Below are 22,692 nucleotides of genomic sequence, written 5' to 3' on the forward strand. Positions count from 1 at the left end.
GTTACTAGTAAGAAAAATGTACTTTGTACATATTGTATAGCTCACAGACATAATACATTCACCTTCCTCTGTGGCTTTCAAGCCTTCTGAAACTCTTGAGATATGACAGAAGGCACTGGCTTAGCATCTTCTTAGTGTGAGATCTTGGAGACTGCTAATTAAAGAGATGTCAGGACACTAAACCCCTGAGCATTCTTAGCTCATAAATCCTCAAGGAATCATTCTAGCATTTTAAACTAACCAATTAATTCTTAGACCTTATAAAATTGTCTGAAGTGTAGATATGTATACCTGTATGTTATCTCCTTCATTCACAGCATATATATTGTACTATGCACACGAAAGTTCCCATTAAAACTTAATATGAGCTAGATGCTCATCCCACATTAGACACGTGCACAGACGTACACACGTGTATTTGGGAGAGTGACTTAAGGGCAGGAAAATTGAATGTTGTGGAGAAATCTTTTAAATTGTGAAATTTAGTTTTACTTGAAATAGGGAGTAGATGATAGAAATTGGATTACTGAAAGTAAATAATTATTAAGCTATACATGTATAAAATGGGTGAAATCCTAAAGACCTCACAAAACTAAAGAACCTACAAAAGTCCGAGCTTGCGCAAGTGCTACGTGAAGATGGAATAAAAGAATTAGAATTTGACTCACCACAGCCAGACATGACTTGCTTATATATTTTTTTTCTAAAATAGATAGCTAAAAGAAAAAACAAAATCAGAAAATTGATTAAATTCTGAGTTGAGGAAACAGTAAAATTTTTTATTCTATAAGCATAACTGTCCAGTCAGGTTCTATGCCTTCTTCAGAAAAAAATTGATATTTCTGCTGTCTTAAATAGCAGAAAAATGATAATAACTGACAGATATTTGGCAAAGAGGGAATCTTGACTCTGCTCTTAAATATACATGGTTATGCATCTTTAAAGTTTCCTACCATCAGAAGTTCAACATTACTCACATGAATTGAAAAGGAATGATGGAAACTGTTGAATTTTAGGAGCAAACACCCCAAGGCTATGTGAGTGAGAAGGCTGAGTTTAAACTGAGTGCCAACTATGACAGCAAATCATCTGTGATCATTGAAACAGATCTGAATTTCAGCACAGTAGGAAGGTTGCAATACAACTAATCTTATTTCTGTTTGTGGCATCCACATTACTTAGAAGCAGAAAGAAATTCTTGATGTAAGAAGAAAGAAACATATACCCTTTGGCAATTCTTAATTTGTAAAGAATAATTGCCAAAGTACAACTTCATCTGTCTTCCAGAAGCCACAGTGTGTCAACATTCGTTTTTATCAACAGATCTATAAGAATCAATATGGGCAACTAACACAGATCCTCTCGTGCACAAAGAACAGGTCACTGATTGGTGTGTAGCTAACTCACTACACTAGTTTTCCCTCTGACCATGATATGAAACACCAGGTATGACACTAGTTTTTGCTGGACTGCAGTTGCCATACAGAGTTAAAAATGCATATGAAAATCAGCACAGTATAAACATATTTTTTCCTGGTTCCTTTTCTCTGACTGAGTTGTTTCTCCCCAACAGCGTGGAGGGCAGCATAGGACACTGGTGTGTAAGTTTACAGCATCTTCTCCACGGGTGACCTGGCAATACTAAATTGTGGCAGCACAGCAGGATGTTCTCACCACTGCACACACGTAGGGTTCACAAGAAAACAGTAGAAGAAATGCACATATATCTTAGTCTTTTAATAGTTTCATGATTTGATCAATATGTATAAAAGCAATAGAGCCTTGAAAAGAATTTTATATGTAATTGCACATCAAGTTAAATTACTTCTTATCATATTCCTAATTTCTAGCTCATTACTTCTAATACTGTGCTTTAAAAAAAGAGGATGTTGTTCGATGAAATCATGTGAAGGAATAGTGACCTTTTTTTGCATTATTTGTTTGGTCATGTTTGTTTACTGACTTTGGAACATTCTACATAGTAGTTTCTTTGAAGTAGGAGGGGTTTATAGAGGATCTGTCTCATGCCCAGTTAAAACATTCTAGAAATGTTTCTTCTATGTAATATTTACACATTCCTCTCTATCACATATGAGAAACCAATTTTACAAGCATTGATTCTTTATATTGTCATCACATTAATCCAGTGAAATAGAGTGGTCTGTCACTCTCTGGAGGGAGAAGAAAAAATAGGCAACCTGATTGGGTTATACCATTTTCTTTGGGGGCAGGGAGGTTGGTGGGTTTACATTTTGTAAACTAACAATTTTATTATCATTTTATTATCATTTTTTCTGTGTGCAAGATCATATAAAATGCTTATCATGGTTCCACAAAATCTCCCTCATGCCCATCTGTTTTTACAAAAAATACACTATATTTATAAATTACACTATTTGTCCTTTGAGAAAACAGGTAAAGATCATATTTTAATTAGGTACCACCATAAGGTGATAAATCTTTCTTTGTCACAAAATATTTCAGTTGTAGCTGGATTGTCCTATAATCATTCTTATATATCAAATAATTCTTTTTGGTTTTTTCTTATTATATGTTCACTATTGAAATTGCACTCTTGCTCTGTAAGTGTGAAATGACATGGAAAGAAGTATCAGAAACCGATAGAAGTTCTTGATGAAATAGTTTATGTTTGGAAGACAGGTAAGTTGGCTTTTTTTCAACAACTGCTATATTAGTCACGTTGTGTTTCATCATGAACTCTCTCTTCATACTGATTAACCATGAATAATAGAAGTTGAAGTGATTTTATAGAAATTAAAATGTAGATTGATACATAAATGTACCTTATATTTATGGAATCCCACTTTTTAGAGTTAGGAAAATACATTGTGTTTTCCTATTTATTGATGCCTTTTTGTTTTTCTCATAATAGTATTTTAATGACTTGTGCAAATTTGGGCATTTAAACATTTTGAAGGACTAGCATTGTAATGAATTTTAAAGTTTCTCTGCTGGAATATGACATTTGTTTTCTGTTTTGTCTCCTTTACTCTCCTTATTTTCCACACTACTGAACACTTCAGTAAAACTAAGTACATTTGTATTTAAGTTTATTCTAAGAAACTATACCAAAAAGTAATTTCATGTTTCTGGCACTTTAAACATGATTTTGCTGATGTCTTTCCCCCCAGAATTTTAATGAAATCACCTATTAAAATACATTTTAATGTAGGTTCCATTATATGCATGGAGGTTAAATATTGGAAAGTAACCTTGCACAGTCATTTTCACTGCACTTTTAAGTGCAAAAATAATATGCATTTGGATTTGATTCTTTTGCATGATGAGATTGTTTGATATAAAAACATGATGACCAGGGTGCTTATTTTTAAATGGTTTAATTTTAGAAAATATCAGAAATATCTGTGCTTTGTGATTTTAATATATATGATGTCATTTGCCTTTGACGTTCATAGTTACTACAGAAATTGAACTATTTATGGAGTAGTTCTTAGTAGTAGACCATTCCTGAGCCCTTGTGATACATGGAAACTCCTAAGAAGGATAAGTGACAGACGTGGTTATTTAAATAGATTCAAGCAGCACGTAAATGTCAAAGGCATTTATAAGGTTTCCCAGTTCACTTCAGTGTTTGTCTCTGAATGTCTCTGTCCAATCCAAACTGATAGCAGTTAATGTGGTTTATTCAGTTAAGATTTTCTGAGGAAACACAGATCAAATGTGTTTATTTCAACTGTATGACTTTTGATGTGGGTAATTTTGTGGTCACTGTCTGGACACTGGAGATTGATACCTCTGATATAATCCAAGAAATTAATATTCAGAAATATTATTGACTTTTTTTCTAAGTGAGTAGGCTATGAGAATGGATTCTGTAGGTTTTTACAACAGTTATTGTGCGACCCTAAAATAGCCAGGCTTTGGCACTGAACTGTTTTAGTGTCACTGATCTTGTATATTCTGGGGACCTTTATAAACATCTTCAACTTGTACGTTTCTTTTACAATAATTTCTATCCCTTTTCTTACAAAATAATCTTAAAAATGTAAACAACGAGATAGTAAGCTAACTGCTTTTTTTTTTCATATAGCTGTTAGTTCCCCTAAAACTACTAATGATTAGCTCTGGGACTTCATGAAATAACAGAATCACAGAATATGCTGAGTTGGAAGGGACCCACAAGGATCATCGAATCCAACTCCTGGCCCTGCACAGGACCATCCCCAAGAGTCACATCATGTGCCTGAGAGTATTGTCCAAATACTTCTGGAACTCTGTCAGGTTTGGTGCTGTGACCATTTCCATGGGGAGCCTGTTCTAGCACCCAGCCACCCTCTGGGTGAAGAAACTTTTCCTGATATCCAACCTAAACCTCCCCTGACACAGCTTCAGGCCATTCCCTCGGGTTCTGTCACTGGTCACCACAGAGAAGAGATCAGATCTTGCCCTTCCTCTTCCCTTACAAGGAAGTTGCAACTGCAATGAAATCTCCCCTCAGTCTCCTCTTCTCCAGGCTGAACAGACCAAGTGCCCTCAGCTGCTCCTCATATGGCTTCCCCTCAAGGCTACCATCTTCATTGCCCTCCTTTTGAGTCAGCAGAGGTTATAGACTCCAGGGGAAATTTTCTAAAGTAAATGGCCAGTTTAGCATGAAGGGATTAACCTGGCTCGCCAGATGCACTGTAGCTTTGACCAAAAGCATGGGTTTCTTCATAGCTTGGCATGAATTTTTGCATACGGACTGAGCAAAGGGCAGCAGCCTTTTAATTTCAGCCATTCTGACATTTCCTGAGAATGTTACTCAGCACCACTGAGAAGGGTCCTACTCTGTCTTCTTCATTCCCTCCTGCCAGCTATTTATACACTTGATAAGATCCCCCCAAGCCATCTTTTCAGGCTGAACAGTTCCAGCTCTCTCAGCCTCTCTTTTTGTCAGATTCTCTTATTTCTCAATGATCTTTTTGTGGCTCTTCGCTGGACTCAATTCAGTTTAGAGCTCTTCTGCAGGCCAGCCTGTTGGCAAACTTCACATCTTTGTTTCAAGTTGTTTCCGTTTTAGTAACATACCTAGAAGAACATTTCAATTGAGAATCACTATCCTCAGAAAGATTTACTAAAGAAAGTAAAGGTACCATTTTAAACTAGGTTTGTTAGTAAATACTGTTTGTAAAGAGTTCAGTGTAAATTTACTCCCTAAACAGAATGTCGAATCATTCAATTACAAAATCAGGTAGTACACAGGCTGGCATGGAGCAAAGGCCAATCTTTTCTACTCCATTCTGTCCTTGACCTCTGTACCTGGACTGCCACTGAGGGGAATGGTTGTGATGGTGACAGTGTACACAGTTGTCCCTTGCAAAGTACACCGAGCTCCTTAGCTCAAATCATGCCATTTGCAGTTGCATATGAGTCTGGTTTCACAGGGCAGTGCCTACACTTGTATCCACTGCTCTGTGCACACAGCAGTCATTCACTCATCTGCAAAATCTGTCTCTAAGAGTTTAATGTTTGTGAATGGCATTCTACAAATAAATAGCCCTAAGAAGACAGCAAAAAGTCTTTCAATCTATGAGCAGTCTGGCTGGAAATGGATGCTCCATTTCCTATTAGCAGCTTTTGAGCCAACTTTCTCCTAAGAGCTAGACTTATTCTTATGGCCACAAATAAAATTCTAGTTCTTTTAATATTTAAAGCTTAAATGTTGCAGGGTTTAAAATGTTTTAAGTAGTATTTTGACTCTCGTTTCTTCTTTTTTTTTTTCCTAAATAAAGCTAAAACAACTCCTGCAATGAAAGTTTTCTTCCCACCATTTCCTCTGAAAAGCTGAACTTTTCTGTGTATTTTCTCTTTCTATTCCTAATGGAAAATATTGCCGTTGCTGAAATCTGACTGGGAAATGCAGATGTGACTTCACTGTAGCTGCACTACCACAAATTTCCAATTATAACAGGTCAAAAGAAGAGTTTTCTTAGGCATTGCCTATGGGCTGTAGAGATTGTAGAGTTCCAGACTTGAGAATGAGTTAGAAGTTATAATTACTAAGACTCTTCACCAGGTATGAGTTGCCAAATAGTGCAGAGATCAGTGGAGGTACACAATTAAAGAAATTCTGTGCCATGGCTAATACAAAATTACATGTTTCTGTTTCAGTGAAGCCTGGATTGGTCTACTTTCTGTAAAACTGCTGACAGCAGGCAGTATTGTATAACAGGAACACTGACCTACATTTTCAGAGGTGGTCAAATCTCAACAGGTTTTGATTGATTTGGATGAGTGACTGTAAACTCCTTTGAAAACCACTGCCATAAGATTTTCATAGATAATTATGTTATTGAAAAAAATTATAGAAATAAATTTGATCCTCCAAGAACCTCACTGGCAATATAAAGCAGTATACAGGTTTTTGAACAGGACAAACTTAAGAGAAATGATAATATTTCTGGAATTGACAGAGAATAAAGAAATAGTATTTTCTTTGGTATTAAAGGAAATATATAGATTTAAAGCTTATAAATTAAGCTATAATCCATCTTATTGCTATCAGTCGTGTGAGACACTGAACAAAGAAAATCCATGTTGATTTTGATCTTGTAAGTATAATGAATTCATATATTAAGACTAGTGACTGGTTTGTAGAAGTTTTATAAAAATGCGTATGTATCATTGGTCTCACCATTGCCAGAGATCAGAGCAAATTTCTAAAAGCCACCAGAAGGGTATAGGTGGTTCTCTTCAGTCTCTGTAGGAATTAGCAAACTTGAAAATCTCAGTTTAAAAATGGAAATGTTGACTTATTGAAAAGCTACCGTTGAAAGTTTCAGGACAATTAATATACATACACCTTTCTGGTTCCCTGTGTTTAATATGTTTTTTACTCCAAATAGAAGCTTAATATTAAACATAATGGAATTTTTAGTGTCTGATATTATCCAGGAAATCAAAGGCTGAAGAGCAACTTGGAACAGCCCTGAGCAATTGATGTTTGAGAAAGTGAACAAAAACATACTGTCTATGCAAAAAGGCTCCAACACAAAGCAGAAAAGGAAGATAATTCAAACAGACTGCATTACATATGTAAAGAGATTGTAAAGGACAGAACAGTAAAAAGTTTAATATTTTTATGAATATATGAAAGGAATAGAAGGCTGAAGTAAATTTCTGGGAAAGACTAGGCTGAATAAATTAGTTTAATTCTCTACATCAGCTACTAATGAAGTGATTTTTTATGCTACATTGGTGCCTCCATATTTAAATTATGTCTTTGTTAAATTTTTAAAGTAATGAACACAGACTTTTCAAATTACAGGCTTCTGCCTTTATTCTTTCAAAATTGGGAAGTGAAAAAATTGGTGAATTAGTTCTCTTGGTAGCAATCATGGTTTTCCTATCCTGCTCTAGTTACATGCCTAGAAAATAATTAACAGGTTTTCTCTAATGCTTCCTAAAGATGTTGAAACTGGAGAACAAATATTGACTGAGAGGCAGCAAAACTTGCCTGGACAGGAGAAAATAATGGTTTATATAACTGAAAACAGTTTGTCAAAAACAGAATAGAAACTGTGGAATATCTGATTTAAAACTGATGTCCAAAGGGTCAAATGTGATGTGTACATGTATTTGGGTATTTGCAGGCCACACTTAGGTGTTGCTGCCTTTGCAGTATCACACAAAAGAGCTCTTTCGCCTTCCTGAAGATCTGCAGGGCCCCAGTTCCTGTTGCTGGGAGCCAATCATGAGATGATTTAGCACCCAAGACAGCCTTTTGGAAGCAAGAGGGAGTCAGTCATGAGGATGTGAATTGGTTCTGACATGACAGGGCTTTCAGAAACATTAGCAGAAACTTGCAAGTATTATGTTTGCCGCTGTTTATAAGGGAAAAGAGGAAAGGAATTTGGGAAGGAGGTGGAGGAAGAAAGTCTGCACCTTGTAACTGGGTTTAGCACATTGGGTGAGAAGGATTTTGGACTGCAGTGCGTAAAATCACCGGGGAGGTGGAGGCAGTTCACTCTCTGCCATGCAAAGGTGGGGTGCCTCTCATTCCATTTGTTCTCCACATACATGTGCACTCCCCTTCCCCCAGGTGCGAGCTCTGCTTTTGGGTCAGGAAAAGCAAAGAAAGGCATTTGTTCCTAGCACCTGCTTGGCTGCAGATCTGGGTCAAAGACCACCTGAGCCCATGGGTGTTATGCAAGAGGCTGTTATGAAGGGGCCCAGCCTGCAGCAGGCACTGACCCACATACCTACTCCCCCTCCAACTCTGGCTTTGTAGCCCAGGGGGTTGCGAAAGCCCAGGACTACATAAAGTGTTCCCTGTCCAGGCACCGCCATCAACACTTGGGCTCTCCAGAGGCTACAGGGACCGGCACTGTCTGTAAGGGACCTGCTGTTGAGGGCTGGGGACAACCAGGTGCCTTGCCTGCACATGCATCAGGGAAAGCTGCTGGATGTCCTGGTGACCCGGCAGGGCAGCCTTCCTTCCTTCCTCACTTGTGTGACAGAGCCTGTTTCTGATGCTATTCTCTGTCTGTTTGCTGCAGGTACAGGATGGCCCACACAGAGAGAACTCTGCCCTGGCTGCTGCTGCTGGCACTGGCCTTGCTGGGCAGCACCACCGCGGAGCGGGACTGCCGAGTAAGCAGCTTCAAAGTCAAGGAGAACTTCGACAAGACCAGGGTAAATCTCCTTTCTCTTCTGGATCTGTGATGTCTTGCCTAGCTCCTCTTCCCAGGCTACAGAATTTGACATTCAGTAGCACCAGTGTGTTCACATTTTCACTCAGAGTCACAGACTGCAATACTGAGAAACAGCAGAAGCGTGTAATGTTGCCCACACCTCCACAGATGCTGGATCTTGATGCATCTGATAAATACTGCAGAAACTGAGGTTTAGAGACTGGACTCAAACTGTATGGTCTAAGCCAAAGAAGTGTGATGACTTTGTTGTTTCTATGAAAAATTAATAATCTGGTGTTTTCAGATATGATTGCAAGGAAAAAAAATTGTACATAAATCTGTCAAGATCTGCCACTTGTTAATCTCTTTCCACCAAATTTTGTATTCCTAATACTGGAGAGCTGCAGATACAAATAAGATAACTGAAAAAGGTCAATATTTCCACAAACTCTGACTGCAGTAGGATGAATTGGTGGGTTTATGCTGTTGGAACAGCTAGATTTGTTTCTTAGGTACAACTGGGAGGCAGGGGGTCAAAGATCTGTATGCCATTCCCTCTGTCACCTGCCCTAGTCTGTAGTGTCTGTAATGTTTCCATTCTTCTAGGTCTAACTGAAGCCTTTCTTATTTCCTTGCAGTACAGTGGCACCTGGTATGGTATGGCAAAAAAAGATCCTGAGGGACTATTTCTGCGGGACAATGTGGTAGCCCAGTTCACTGTAGATGAGAATGGACAAATGAGTGCTACTGCAAAGGGCAGAGTCAGACTCTTCAAGTAAGCTGTTTGCAATTTTCCTCTTGTTCCATTTCACTAAGCTTCTGCTGCACTTACTGGTGCTCCAAACCTGCCTGCTATCCCTGTGCCAGTCACACTGAATCTGTGCTGTTAGATTTGACTGTGATATTTTCTTTGTCTCTGGCTACAGTAACTGGGATGTCTGTGCTGACATGATCGGCTCTTTCACTGACACAGAGGATCCTGCCAAGTTCAAGATGAAGTACTGGGGTGTTGCCTCTTTTCTGCAGAAAGGAAGTGAGTACTTAGCTACAGAAGATGCAGAACCACTTGGAAGCCTAGTTGTATTGCATGTCCATGCTGGGGCAGGAAAAAGTGCTGTTGAATTTCTTAAACACATGTAAAAGAGGTAATAACTATCATACACGAAACCTTAACGTGAACAAGGTAATCACTACTTTTTATATGGGACAACTGGCTGGCTTTCTTTAAACAAGTGAAGATCAGGTCTTTGTATTTTTTTTGTTTGTTACCCAACAATATAATCGAAGGTCACTGTTTGGAAAGAAATGAAAGGCAGATGAAGTATTTCAAGACTTGGTTTAGTTCAGAACTCAGTTAGCGGATGTTTCTTCTCTGTCTGAGAAGCCTAATGTCAGACCTAGCCAAGTAGCAAAGAGAATTTAGCAAATGTTATTTTGTTTGGTCTTCTGTCTGAAAATGTAGAGATTTATCTGTTTTAAGAGACAAAAACTATCCTATAAATATTATATATATGTCTATACATTCATATTTTTAGGTCATTTGTCACACCCTATGCAAAATTAGTTTCTTGAGCCAAGTAGAGATTCAGACTCTTTGTAGCTCAAGACATTTCCTTGGATTGCTTCCAAGGGAAGCAGGTGGAATTTGAAAGTGACAGGAGCTCCATTCTGTCCAAAGACACAGTTAAAAGAATGTTTTGAATGCCAATGGTTTTTAAATTGTTGCCAGGTCTCCTCACAACATGCTGCTGAATCATGGATGCTTCAGATTGCTGGCTGAGCCCAGATTCTACCTTTCTAAAAAGCCTGGTGTCCCCCCACAGGAAAAAAGGGGAAGAGAACATAGTGCTGCTTTCACCAGTGCAGATGGTAGTGCAAGGGAGAATCTTTTGCTCCAGGAGAGGAAGGTGCAGATCTAACCTGCTTTACTGCAAACACTTAGATTCACTTCTGTTAGCACAGGGTGTCTATGTGACCAGGTATTTATCAGGTTACATAGCTAAATAGTTCAGAATTCTTTGAAATTGTAACTGTGTTTTAAGAAGAGGGTTTATTGTACCAAATACACTTTTAACGCACATGCAAAGTGCTCGACAATCTTTTTTCTCTAAAAATACAGTCTAAGTAACATCCCTGGTGGGAAAATAGTTACAGTTTTGAGTCATCTGGAAGAGGATTAGCATGTCCTTGCTAAATATGTTTATTTTCTCTTTAAAGCAAACAACTTCTTCCCAAACATGGAATGAAATACTGGACGAGGGAATAAACTACGAAGCTGTTTATAATTTGTACCAATCTTCATCTTAATATTTTCTTTACAGAGTTATGGCAGCAATCTCTTCTGATTTTCTAGATTTTACTCGTGTCTCTAACACCTTTGTTTCTTTGCTATGGTTTCTTCCAGATGATGATCACTGGATAGTGGACACAGATTATGATACATATGCTCTTCATTACTCCTGCCGCCAGCTGAACGCAGACGGCACTTGTGCTAACAGCTACTCCTTTGTGTTCTCCCGGGACCCCAAGGGTTTGCCTCCAGAGGCACAGAAAATTGTCAGGCAAAGGCAGATGGACCTCTGTTTGGACAGAAAATACAGAGTTATCGTTCATAATGGTAAGAACCTTCTTTTCCTGAAGAATTTTATTTCAGGGTTTAACAGCTAAAGTGCTGGGATTCTCTTGCTCATTAAATGTAAAATGCATGAAGTCTTTTACTTAGTGGTTGTAACATTGTATTTTGAAAACTGGACCTTGCAGTGTTATTTCCAACTTTTACTTCCCTTATCTGAAGGAGAGCAAAAGTGTATAGCTTTTTATGTAGCATATCAGATCAGCTGAAACAGTAATTAGAGGAAGTTGTAAAACAATTAAATCAATGTAGTGTGAGTAAACATTGTACAGATAGACTTCACAATTGTGTAAAAAAGTAATTGTGTTTCTTTAATCAGAACACTTTGCCTTTTTTCAAAAATCTGTTTGAAAAATTCTTTAAAAAATCTTTTAGGGACAATCAGAAGTCTTGGAAAGGATCCTTACAGCAGACCCTTTCTCACAGGTCCTCATGCCAACCTTTTCACAAAGGGTAGTGGAAGAGAGACATATACTGGAAGCATGAGTATCTTGAGTCACACAGTCAGGCTGAGCTTGCAACACAGGGAAGGATACAGATTAGCTCACTTATTCTTCAAGTACATTAGAAAAGGGAAAATAATAATCATCTAGAACAAAACATAATGTACTTCCTGATAAAAATTAGACTTAGAGTGGGTAATAGTAAAGAATGAGGAAGAAAAATCAGAATATTTAGAACAAATAAAATAGTAGTGTATCTGTTCCTACATTCCCCTCACACTCTGAAAGACATCTACAGAAGACTTGACCAGTGAATCAGTGAACTCCCAATGTAACAGTGTGGCAAAAGATTTAATGTGATTCTTGGATGCATAAACCAAGACTCATATGAGGCTTGTGCTTGGCATAAGTCTGCTTGCTATGTCACATTTGATGATAAAAATAACTGGAAGAGTACTGAGGATGAATTAGAAGTTTCAAAGAAGAGCAGAGAAAATGATTGGAAGTCTGTAAAATGTGTCCTCTAGTGAGTGCTTCAAAGACCTTGATATTTCTCATTAGAAAGAGATTAAGGGCTGACCTGAGCAAAGTCTGTGCTTGCCCACACAAGCAATGGTAATTGGATAATAAAGGACTTGCAAACATAGAAATAATAAGTTTAAATGGATGGAACTTTAAACTGGACATTTAGAGCAGAAATAAATAGCCATTTGTTTAACTCCAAAGGTCATTAACCTTTGGAACAGTTTACCAAGAGCTGTTGTATATTCATCACTGAAATCTGTAAATCAAGATTAAAAGCTTTCCTCAGTGACATGTTAGAACAAACAGGGATTGACTGAAGAAACTTTTGTGTCTTCTAAAGAAAGTCAGAACAGATGAGCACAGTCAGCTCTTGTGGCTCTGTTACCTGTTCATCTGATCTATAAACAGAGAGTAAGATATTGCCATGTTGTAAAGTGGGTATGCTGATAACAAGGTGCCTGAAATACCTGCTAAGGTAGATGGTGATCAGTAACCTGCAAAAAGTACCTGATAACAATGAAAACAAAAATTTTATCTTGAATGAGAATTTGGGGACAATATAAGACAGTTGAGACTTACGGCAGTCAAGAACAAGAGACACCATAAATGCAAATGAAACTGACTTTTGTGAGTGATTTGTATGATTGCATAAAGGGTAGGATAGAAAAGAAACAATGTCATTAGATAAATCAACAATACTTTTCTGATTTGAATCCTGCGTTCACTGTTTTTCAAATGAGGTACAGCAAGAATAAAAATTTCTGAAGACAAGAAAACCAAATAATGAGATGATTAGGGATATTATATTAAATCTAAGATAAAGTGTAGATATACAGCTGTGATTCTGGGAGCTGTGTGTTATGGTGGTTCCTTGTATTTTTGTCAAATTCAGAGGAAGTACTATCCCACTGTAAAATAAGGATATTGGGCTAGTTCAAGTACTGGTCCAGTTCAGCATGGTGGAATCTGTATTTCTATTATTTCTACTCCATATGAGGCCTGCAAGACAATAAATGTATTGTCAATCTTTGCAAGAAACTATAAACCAAAAAGAAAAATCGGAATATATTCATTTATTCATAATTTGTGATATAACTTTTTCAAATATTTCAGAACTTCTATATAATAGAATGCTCGTGGTTTTTTGCAGAGTAAAGAAGCAATACTGTAATTTAAACATAAGACCTCAGAATGCCTTTTGAAAGTTCAGCCTTAAATATTCTCTGACTTACTAACCTTAATTTAAAAGTTGATCATGCTTCCTCTAGTTTGTTATAGAAATATCAAATCTACCAAGTTGCACTGTTATTTGTCTGCCATCCTAATTTATACTCAAATTTTAGGTGTTGAGTGCAGTGTCTGATATATCTGATACAAACAGTGAGTTCCATACTGTTTGTAAAGAAAAAATAGTAGCCCCGGTGCTTTTTTATTGAGGATTATGCCAGAGTTTATCTTTATGAGCCCAGCACCAAAGTATAAATTAAAGCCAGCAACTTGCATTTTCCCCTTTATGTAATCAGGACCTGTAATTACTATATTGTCAGTTGATTCTGAATATTCCAATATCATTAACCAAAGTTCCTGCAGGGCAAGTACATTTGGGAGTGAAAGAATGATTGTGAGCTAAACTGAAAAAAATCATTTATTGAAAGCTTTGTATCAGAAATTCTTACAAAATCGCTTAATTCCTAATATGACGATTGGAAGCCTTGCTACTTTAGTTTTAAATCTGCTATTAGGAGATAAAGAATTACTAGCAAAACAAGCCAACTTCAGTTGTCTATATTGACCTGCCTCCCATTGTTACTGTGCTAAAATTCTGACTGATGATAATAGATGCTGCAATAACAACTTGTATCTGTTTCTAATTGTGCATACTGTGCTGTCTTGAAGCTAATATTTTTCCTAACAATTTTTCATTAACTTTTTAAATTAATGCTGTACTCAAATTAAGAGAGTGAATATGTGTGTGTGTGTGTGTGTGTGTATGCCAAACCAATAGATGTACAAAACTTACCTTGATTTAAAAAAACCCAAAAATATGTTCTTCGTATACTGGCTCTTCAAGGCAAAAAGAGAAGCCTAGGAAATGACAAGTTTTTTGTTCTAACTTACATTGCATTTCTGATGGTAGCTCTTTTTCAAATATAGATGCAGCTGTGATACACTTAGTCTCTTAGAGTAATACCTTGTTACTTTAAGTTATGCAATATGAGTGTGGATATTAAGTGAGAATACTTGTAAATACAATACAGTGTCATGTCAGCAGAAGTGAAAGCTAAATCTGCTGTTAGCAATTGCTAGAAGAAAAAACTGTGAATTAAGGGGTAGTATATTCCCTCAGCTAATTTACTATTGCCATTAGAAGTTTTGGAGGTCAGGAGATTCTTATTTTGCTGAAAGACATTCTTAAATTAATAATTTTTAAAAGGCAAATAATTTGAAGCTTGTTAAAGTAAATAAATAACTCTTTTATCACTGACCTGTCCAGTACCTTATTTGCCAAAGTATTAAATGCTCAGGACATGTGTAACAGGTTTGATGAATTCCTGTTGTGTTCTGAGTTGAAAATTCTTTGGAATTATAAACTGCAGAACAAGGTAATAGCATTATTGTTATTATTACTACAAGTTACAGACTGCTGGACATTTTAAAGAAATTAGACATGGACATTTTAAATTTGGTGAAAGCTTGTGTATTGTAATTTTGTCTAGTGTGGTTGAAAAACAAAATTTTTGGTTTTGTGTGTTACAGGATTTTGCTCTTAAGGAGGTCCAAAACTATGGAAAGAAACCATGCAACAGCACCATGGATGTAAAGTTAACACATTGATCGGGTGTTCCCTGGAAAATGTTTCAAATGGCTTTGTTTAGATTTTGAATATATTTATCTGACCTATGTAGGTCACCTTGTTGATAAACCAATGAAACATTTTAATAAACTTGGATTACAGGGAATGAAAATTGTTTGTATGCAAATCTGTACATATGTAGACATTGGTTTTATTAGTAGACTGTTATCTTAGTGCACTGTTTTGAATTGGTCTCAGATGGCATTAAGAATTTAATCTTGCTTTTTTTTAGTGGTTTCAATTTCTGACTAAAAGAGTACTAATCATAAAACCCAAAATATATGTATTTTAATTTCTTTTCAATGCCGTATTTTTTCCTAGAACATACTGAAAATCATTCCCGACAGACTTTTAGAAAAGAGGAAGGAATTTCAATGACCCTATATATCACTGATTAACATTATTATATGACTACTGGAGACATAAAAAATATGCATCTTTTTAAAAGAACTATTTTACACATGACAACCATTTTTATTTATTCTTTATTTATAAATTAATATGCATCATGTCCATATTTTTAATTTGAGATGGAACCAAACTGGTCATTCACTTGGTGATAATATATGTTTATCACCTTGTTTCCTACATGGAATTGTTTAGTTGGCTCAAACATAGGTTCAGGCAGTCAGTAATCTAAGAGTATAATCAAATTCTCTTTTACAATGGGATTAAAAAACGCACACACTTTCTGAGGATGAACATTTTCATTAATGTTCTAAGGATGAACATTAAACTAGAAAGTTTATTTCTTTTACTCAGTAGAAAATAACAAGTAAAAATGAATCAGGTGCCCTCTTGATATAGATTCATTATAACCTCATTAAAGTTAATGATATTTATGCCATCTGAAAATGTACCCTCATAGAAATTGTTTCATCTGGCAAGTACTTATTTCACTGAGTTCACTTCTATATTCCTATTTATTTCAGTGTAAGAGGAGAATTCAATCCATTGGATTAAATTGTACAAATCTTACTGAGGCAAAGCAGTGAAGTCAAGAGAATTTTACCTACAGGAAACAAAAATACAGATTTAGCTTTTTTTTCCCCCTTCTCTGGCATATAATACTATATCAGAGTGACCTGTTCGACCTGGAACAGTGTAGACAACATCCAAAGTGTGGCACAGCTCAGACTTTAAATAATTATCTGGTAATGAAAGACAAGTGTGGCTGTTCATGGTTACTTCTTCTGGCAGTGGTTTCTGTACCTGCCCTATGCCTTTCAGGGTTCCCGGTACAACAGAGAAGAATTTCCTGACATTTACGTCTGAAGTGGGCAACATTATACAAAATTGGATTGACAGCAGAGTTGGCAAGAGTAAATAATGCTGTCCAGAAGAAAACTGATGGCAAAATATTTAAATCTTTTTTGAAGTTCTGAACTAAAATTAAAAAAATAATTACTACTATTGGGCTCCACATAATGAAGAAAGAGATCATCAACAGCAAAAGGGCTCGGAATAGTTTGTAGTCTTGCTGGGAAACACGGATCTGATGATTTTCTGAGTAGGCTAAACCAGCATTTAAACTTCTTCTTGATGCTTTTGTAATCTGCAGCAAAAGAGAAGAAAGTAACTTTCACTGAAACATAGAAGAATTATTAACACATTTTTACAAGTGAAAAAGAAGATCTTGGCACGTGATCTTTCTGTCTTCTTTTGAAAAGTGACTACAAAAAAAGGCATTGCAGAATTCCATTTGTACTTTTTGTCAGTGGTTCCATTTAAAACATTCTCACTTCACTAGCAATTTTTTTTTCCTCTCAGCTGTGAACTCACCTCAGTATTAGTTAAGGTGGTTGTTCTTGTCATGGCTCTCTACCAGTCAAAAATACTTTTCAACATAAAACAGAGCCTTACTTACTCATGAAATCCCATTAAATTCAAATCATTACCTCATTTGTTCTATCTAAAGAAACCCATTGATTTCTTTCACAAATGCAAGCTGGAACATACTTAACAATCGTTGTTGATGGGCAAAAGGGAATGCAATCCAATTCTCTTATGGCCATGCTGATATTATAAGGTAGGGATTAGAAGAAGCATTAGTTTATTATGGTAGCTAAATAATTTTAAATGTGAATGAGATTATATGTTGTTTTGTGTCGACTTTTAGCTTCTCAGTCAGTAATCAGAATTGTTTTCAATGCACTAACATGAAATCTTACAGATCCTTTTGTCACTATGAAAATCTGTGTCGTATAAAAGTACTCTCTGATAATAAACCAGACTATGGGTAGTTTGGTAATCTAGTATTGATGGGTGTGAATCATCTGTCATTAGGTAGAATATTGAATCCCAGGAACTTGCAGAAAACTGAATCTCATGCTCTACATCCCTGCCTTCACTGAAGTTGGCAGGGAAGTTGACATTCACATCTGAGGCAAATAAAATAAAACTGAAATATTTAGCAAAGAAACATTTATGCTAAATAACTAAGATGCCATTTTATCCCCTGCATGCATAAAGAAGGGATATTTTCAAAAGCCTTGATCGATTTGCTGTCTGAGAAGGAAAGCAAAAGGTGTAAGGCTCTTCCTACCACTTTTATGTGTGACACTTCCCTTTAGCAGAAACTACAGGAAGGATTACACTAATACAAGTAATACTTAATAGTTTACTGCTTCAGGTAGAGATGAAAATGTTTAGAGAGAGAGACTAACTTGTTGTTCTTTCTGTAGTTTTCTGAATTTGTGACAGACATAGATGGTCTAGAATAAATACTCATTAAGAACCTAGATATATTCCAAAGATTTCAACAGAATGTAGGTGTATAAATCAAAACCTGTGATCCAAAAATGGGCTTCTCATAAGCTGCTGAGCCTGAGAAGGGGACAGGATTCTGGTAAATAAGATGCAATCTCATGTTAAGGAAGTGCTCAGTGGAAATGGGTGGCAGTAATATGTCGTGGATGCCTTTTTGGCCTGCCCAAAAAGAATTTAGATACCTATATGGAATTTAGATACCTATTGTGGGCATCTGGACCACACTTGGACAAACAGGAAATTAGAAGTCAGGTATACATATATAAGTATGTAACTTCCAGAACACAGACATCTTTCCTAGCTCTAGCCTCCAGACTAAGTCTTGCCTGAGAGGCAGAAGAGTACAAAACCAAATAAATTACAAATCATGGCTTCTAATCTGTCATTTTTGCCAGGGTTCTGGGAAGTGTTACATAAAAATAATACTCAATTTCATAGTAAATTGTTAAGTAGACGTTTTTAGGGTATATTTGTTAACAAATTTGAGGTCTTATATCTGTAGTCAATCATCATCATCATCGTAGATGTTGTTATGTGAATACATGAATGTTTTGAATTGCTTCCAGCAACACTAAGCATTGTGCTATGTGAGCACTGGCATCATGAAGTGAGAATGAGTCTGCCCTTGGGAATGACTCAGGGACTGAGACATTCTCCAGCAGATTTCTGGTTACTTCCTGGAGAGCTGTGTGAGAGGGAAGATTCAATTATATCCTGCTATGGGCCTCAGGCCTTTTTCAGTTCAACATAAATGAAATGCATCTTAGCATCTCTGTTGCCAAGCTGGAAAAGAAACAGGAGCTTGGCAGCATGTCTGTCTTGTAATCCAGTATTCCAAGCACTTTTTTTGCCTTCTAGCTCCTTATGTGCCATTTTGTTTTCTAAATTTACTTGTAATCTGGTGTTTGCAAGGACAAGACAAACACCATTCCTGTCCTAGTCTCTGACCAAGAACTGTGGCATCCCTTGGCTGGCAGTTTGCAGTTCTATCAAAGAGCTCACACTCCCCACTGAGGTGCTGTATGCTCTTTGCCTACAGCAAATATGGGGTTCAAAAAGCATAATATGAGAAGCTTAATTACCCAATAAAGAAATCAAGAATCTTTTGGGGGCAGTTGCTAAAACCTAGGCATTTCAGTGCCTAGTTTGAAGATTTCTAGATCCTTCTCACTCTGTTTTTGGAAGAGAAGGGTGTACGAAATCAGGCAGTTTAAAAGGAATTTAGGTACTAATATTATGCTTGCTAGAATATAGATGAAAACTCTGTGGTGTTGGGTATTTTGGCCTATATTTCAAGAGATAAACATCCACTTAGAAAGAAAGTGGAAGCAGAGGGTTTAATTTACAGGTTTTGTTTGCAGCATTTGAAACTGTGAAGGACTAAGTATAATCTAATGAGATCTGTGTATTAGATACACCTGCAGAAAACCAGCAGATCCAAAAACTGAATGGATTTGTTTCTAGTCCTGGCTCTCTCTGCTTTCTTACAAATCTCCTGTGGCTGGAGTTTAGGCTCAAGGAAAGCAAAATCTAGTTTTTAGTTATTTCAAATGCTTGACTCTTTCAGCATTTAGGAGAATTACTTTAGCTTGAACAGCATATAAGTGGAGAAGTGTATTTAATATTGTATGTATATGAAGACAGACTTTGTGTTGAGCCTCAGGTAATGTGCCATTCAAGCATGTTTTTAGTTGAAATGTGTAGGCTGATATGCACCGGTTGAAGTGCTTCATTTTATACAAACTTATCATTTATTGAACAAATGACATCTGTTCCCTTTAGGTGTATTTGTATTCAGTGACAATATGTTGATGCCTAGTGAGTTATTGTTTACTTCCCTTTGTTCTACAACAAAATTTAAAGGAAAAACATACCTGTAAGATTTTGGAGTAACTGACAACAATGACTGATCCTGGTATTAGAAAGAAAACAATGGCAAAGGTCGTATCCCAGACTATTTCTCCTGCAGTGCTGGGCCAAACCAGGGTGCAAATCTGAATCTCCTATTTACAAAGAACGAAGAAGAAAAGCAACATTGTACCATCATTTTTACTACAGCATTGTTCTTATCTTCCTCTATGCCCATGGAAAAAGGGGCTGCAGACTAAACTGAATATGGGAAAACCTTCTACTTAGACAAATTGTGAGCTAATGTATTACTTCATCGTTTTAAAAGCCCATACAAATACAAACAGATGTGTCTGCAACTGGAATGCTGCCATAAATTTCATATCAAATGCTGATAGCAACTTTAAATTGAATCTTACAGGCCTTAATCATGTATTTGAGTGTCAAGTTGGGTGTACTTTTGTATGCATTTCAAAATACTAGGCAGAAAAATCTGTGCATGGGCATTTGGTACAGAGGAGGCCACAGGTGCTGGGCAGCTCTCCCAGGATGCTGATCCCTCGGTAAGGGGAAGCATGCTGGAAAGGGGATCTCTGACCCACACTGGGGAACACAAAAGAACCCCAGCCGATGAGCGTTCCCCATCTAACGGGACGGTCCGCCGGGAGAGCGGGGTGAGGTGGCGGCCGAGGGGAGCTCCGGGCGCTCCTCTGGGCGCAGCCGCTGCCCGCCCCGGGAGCGATGTCCCTCGGTGCGATGATGTCCCTCGGTGCGATCTCCCTCGGCGACCTCGCCCGGACGAGCCTTCCCGCCGTCCGTCCCGCTCCGCCTCCCCGCGCCGTCCCCGCCGCCCCCCGGCCCGGCCCCGCGGCCCACCGCACCGCGCTCGGCCCGTCACCTGCCTGAGGCGGCGGCAGCCGCACACGGTGAAGAAGCAGCAGAGCGGGAGCGTGGCGAGGGCGGCGAAGCCCCCAATGAAGGAGCAAGGCGGCCGCCAGCACCTTGCGGCGGCGGAACGCGGCGTGGCGCAGCCCGGGCGATGCTGACGACGCGCTCCAGGCTGACGGCCGAGAGGGAGAGGATGATGACGGCGCCGCTCAGGCTCACCACATAGAAGAGCATGTGGCAGACGGCGTCGCCCAGCTCCCAGGACTCGGTCCAGCGCACGATGACGATGAAGGGGATGGGGGTGATGAAGAGCAGGTCGGCGCAGAAGAGGTTGAGGACGAGGCAGTTGGCGGCGCACAGCCTGCGATGCCGCCGCACCAGCAGACAGATGCCCCAGATGTTGCCCGCCAAGGACAGCAGGAAGATGGAGGCCAGGGCAGATGATTCGCCGACACGCAGGGCCGTCACGTTGTGGCCCCTGAAGTCCGAAAAGAAGGGGAAAAATGTCCTGTTCCCTCCTGCTGCCCTCCTGGACCCCAGCATGAGGGAGGCCAGTGGGCATGAGAGACCCACCATGGACAGTAGCACTAGCCCTAGGGGAAGGGCTGTGCTCCCAACCACCACGGTGGCACCTGGGGTGCCCTTCCAGCACAGAGCAAGGGGCTGACTGCCATCCCCCTCCCTCTTCTTCCTCCTGCCCCTGCCACCGAAGGCTCTGCTGTGCCAGCCGGGCGGTTTATGGCCCTCACGCTGGAGTGGAACAAGGAAGTGGGAAAGTAAACACAGTGGAGCTCACACAAAGGCGAGGCTGCTGTGCATGAGGCGGTAGTGAGGGGATGCCCGACACCTCCCTGGGGAGGGTTTGGGTCAGCATGTTGGCACCTCCATGCCAAGGGGCACAGGCCCAGCCACCTCCTCCAGGGCCAGCCCTGATCTGCTCAGCTCTCCAGAAGGGCCCCTGGGGTGCCAGTGACCTGGGGAGGTCACCCAGTCAGCTCCCATCCGCTGTGGATGTGCATGGCTTAAAACAGGGATGGCTGCCATACCACTCCAAGAGCTCTCCTCAGGAGTCTGGAATAACCGGCACCAGTCTAGGGCAAAAAAAGAAAAGAGGAATTTACCCATTGACTTTATCTTGACAGCGCCATTTGGAAACAGCAGACCTGTACATTGCTTGTGCTAACTATGGAGAAGTGTCACTGTTGTGATTTTGGGGATCTGTTTACAAAGTTGATCCAGAATCTTACCCATCTGTGTCATGCGTTCTTGCTGGAGAAGCTTGTTAAAGTAAGACAAGCCTAGAAAATATCATATTTTCTCTGAGCTTCAGTTCCTGGAAGCAGTTGCTCAGATTGTAAATGAAAGTAGGCCTTTCCACTTACGCTCTTCATTTCAGATGATTTGGAAATAGACTGGGAGTGAAGCACATAAATTGCCACAGACAAACAGATAATGTCTCATAAAAAAAGATAAAAGGTTTTCATAAAGTATGTAAACAGTTGTATAACTTCAGACAGCTCTGGATGCATTCGTTTGGCTCACACGTGCCAGTGTGGGTGCTCAAGGGCACAGTTACAGGCTGGGTGTGTGGACCTGCACCTTATGATTAGGTGAGAATTATTCCAAACTGATGTGCCAATGGGACCTGGTGACCGGGCCATGCTTCTGCAGGACCCTGGGTGTGACCCTGCCATCAACCTCTTACGCAACAGCATTAGTGGGGATTCCAGATTAGTGGGGATTCCAGAAACTGAGTCCTTCTAAGGGACGATCTCCTAATGAGGGATGACAAGAGTGACATCTTTCCTGGACCACTTCCCACATCTTTGCCAGTGGAGAATTTGCATTGCTTTTAGTTAGGATGTTTCTCTTGAGCTCATCAAACAGGGAGTTTGCAGGGCAGCCTAAACAGGTGGATGAAATGCTCCTATTAACTCCTGCTGGTCGATGACTGTATGAAATGTGGGCATAGTTGCTGTTAAGTGGGATGGACTATTAACTCAAGTGAAGACAATATGAAAAGTTGCAAAGCTTGAGTTTTTTTCATCCAGCAACACAAGTGACTGGCTAGTGTCTTGA

General features: G+C 38.9%; 2 protein-coding genes across 3 annotated transcripts; one reads left to right on the plus strand and one right to left on the minus strand.

The window, feature by feature from the left end:
- Nucleotides 1-8,218: 8,218 nt before the first annotated feature.
- Nucleotides 8,219-15,408, plus strand: RBP4 (retinol binding protein 4). 2 transcript variants are annotated; one of them, XM_008929838.2, is made up of 6 exons: nt 8,219-8,353; nt 8,520-8,655; nt 9,293-9,429; nt 9,581-9,687; nt 11,059-11,271; nt 15,012-15,408. In XM_008929838.2, the coding sequence occupies exons 2-6, from the start codon at nt 8,527-8,529 to the stop codon at nt 15,023-15,025; spliced, it is 600 nt and encodes a 199-aa protein (XP_008928086.1). In that variant the 5' UTR covers nt 8,219-8,353; nt 8,520-8,526; the 3' UTR covers nt 15,026-15,408. The 2 variants fall into 2 exon arrangements, with proteins under 2 accessions (XP_008928086.1, XP_017924661.1); XM_018069172.1 differs by having other exon boundaries at nt 8,254-8,389.
- A 216-nt stretch (nt 15,409-15,624) lies between these two features.
- Nucleotides 15,625-21,156, minus strand: FFAR4 (free fatty acid receptor 4). The gene is given in 5 exon segments (XM_029958469.1): nt 15,625-16,663; nt 19,752-19,880; nt 20,612-20,695; nt 20,697-20,756; nt 20,758-21,156. Coding segments are annotated over 5 exon segments (1,080 nt in total). The 3' UTR covers nt 15,625-16,255.
- Nucleotides 21,157-22,692: the final 1,536 nt, after the last annotated feature.

This window comes from Manacus vitellinus, unplaced genomic scaffold (genome assembly GCF_001715985.3).
Source record: "Manacus vitellinus isolate BGI_N305 unplaced genomic scaffold, ASM171598v3 scaffold_15_pilon, whole genome shotgun sequence".
NCBI lineage: Eukaryota > Metazoa > Chordata > Aves > Passeriformes > Pipridae > Manacus > Manacus vitellinus.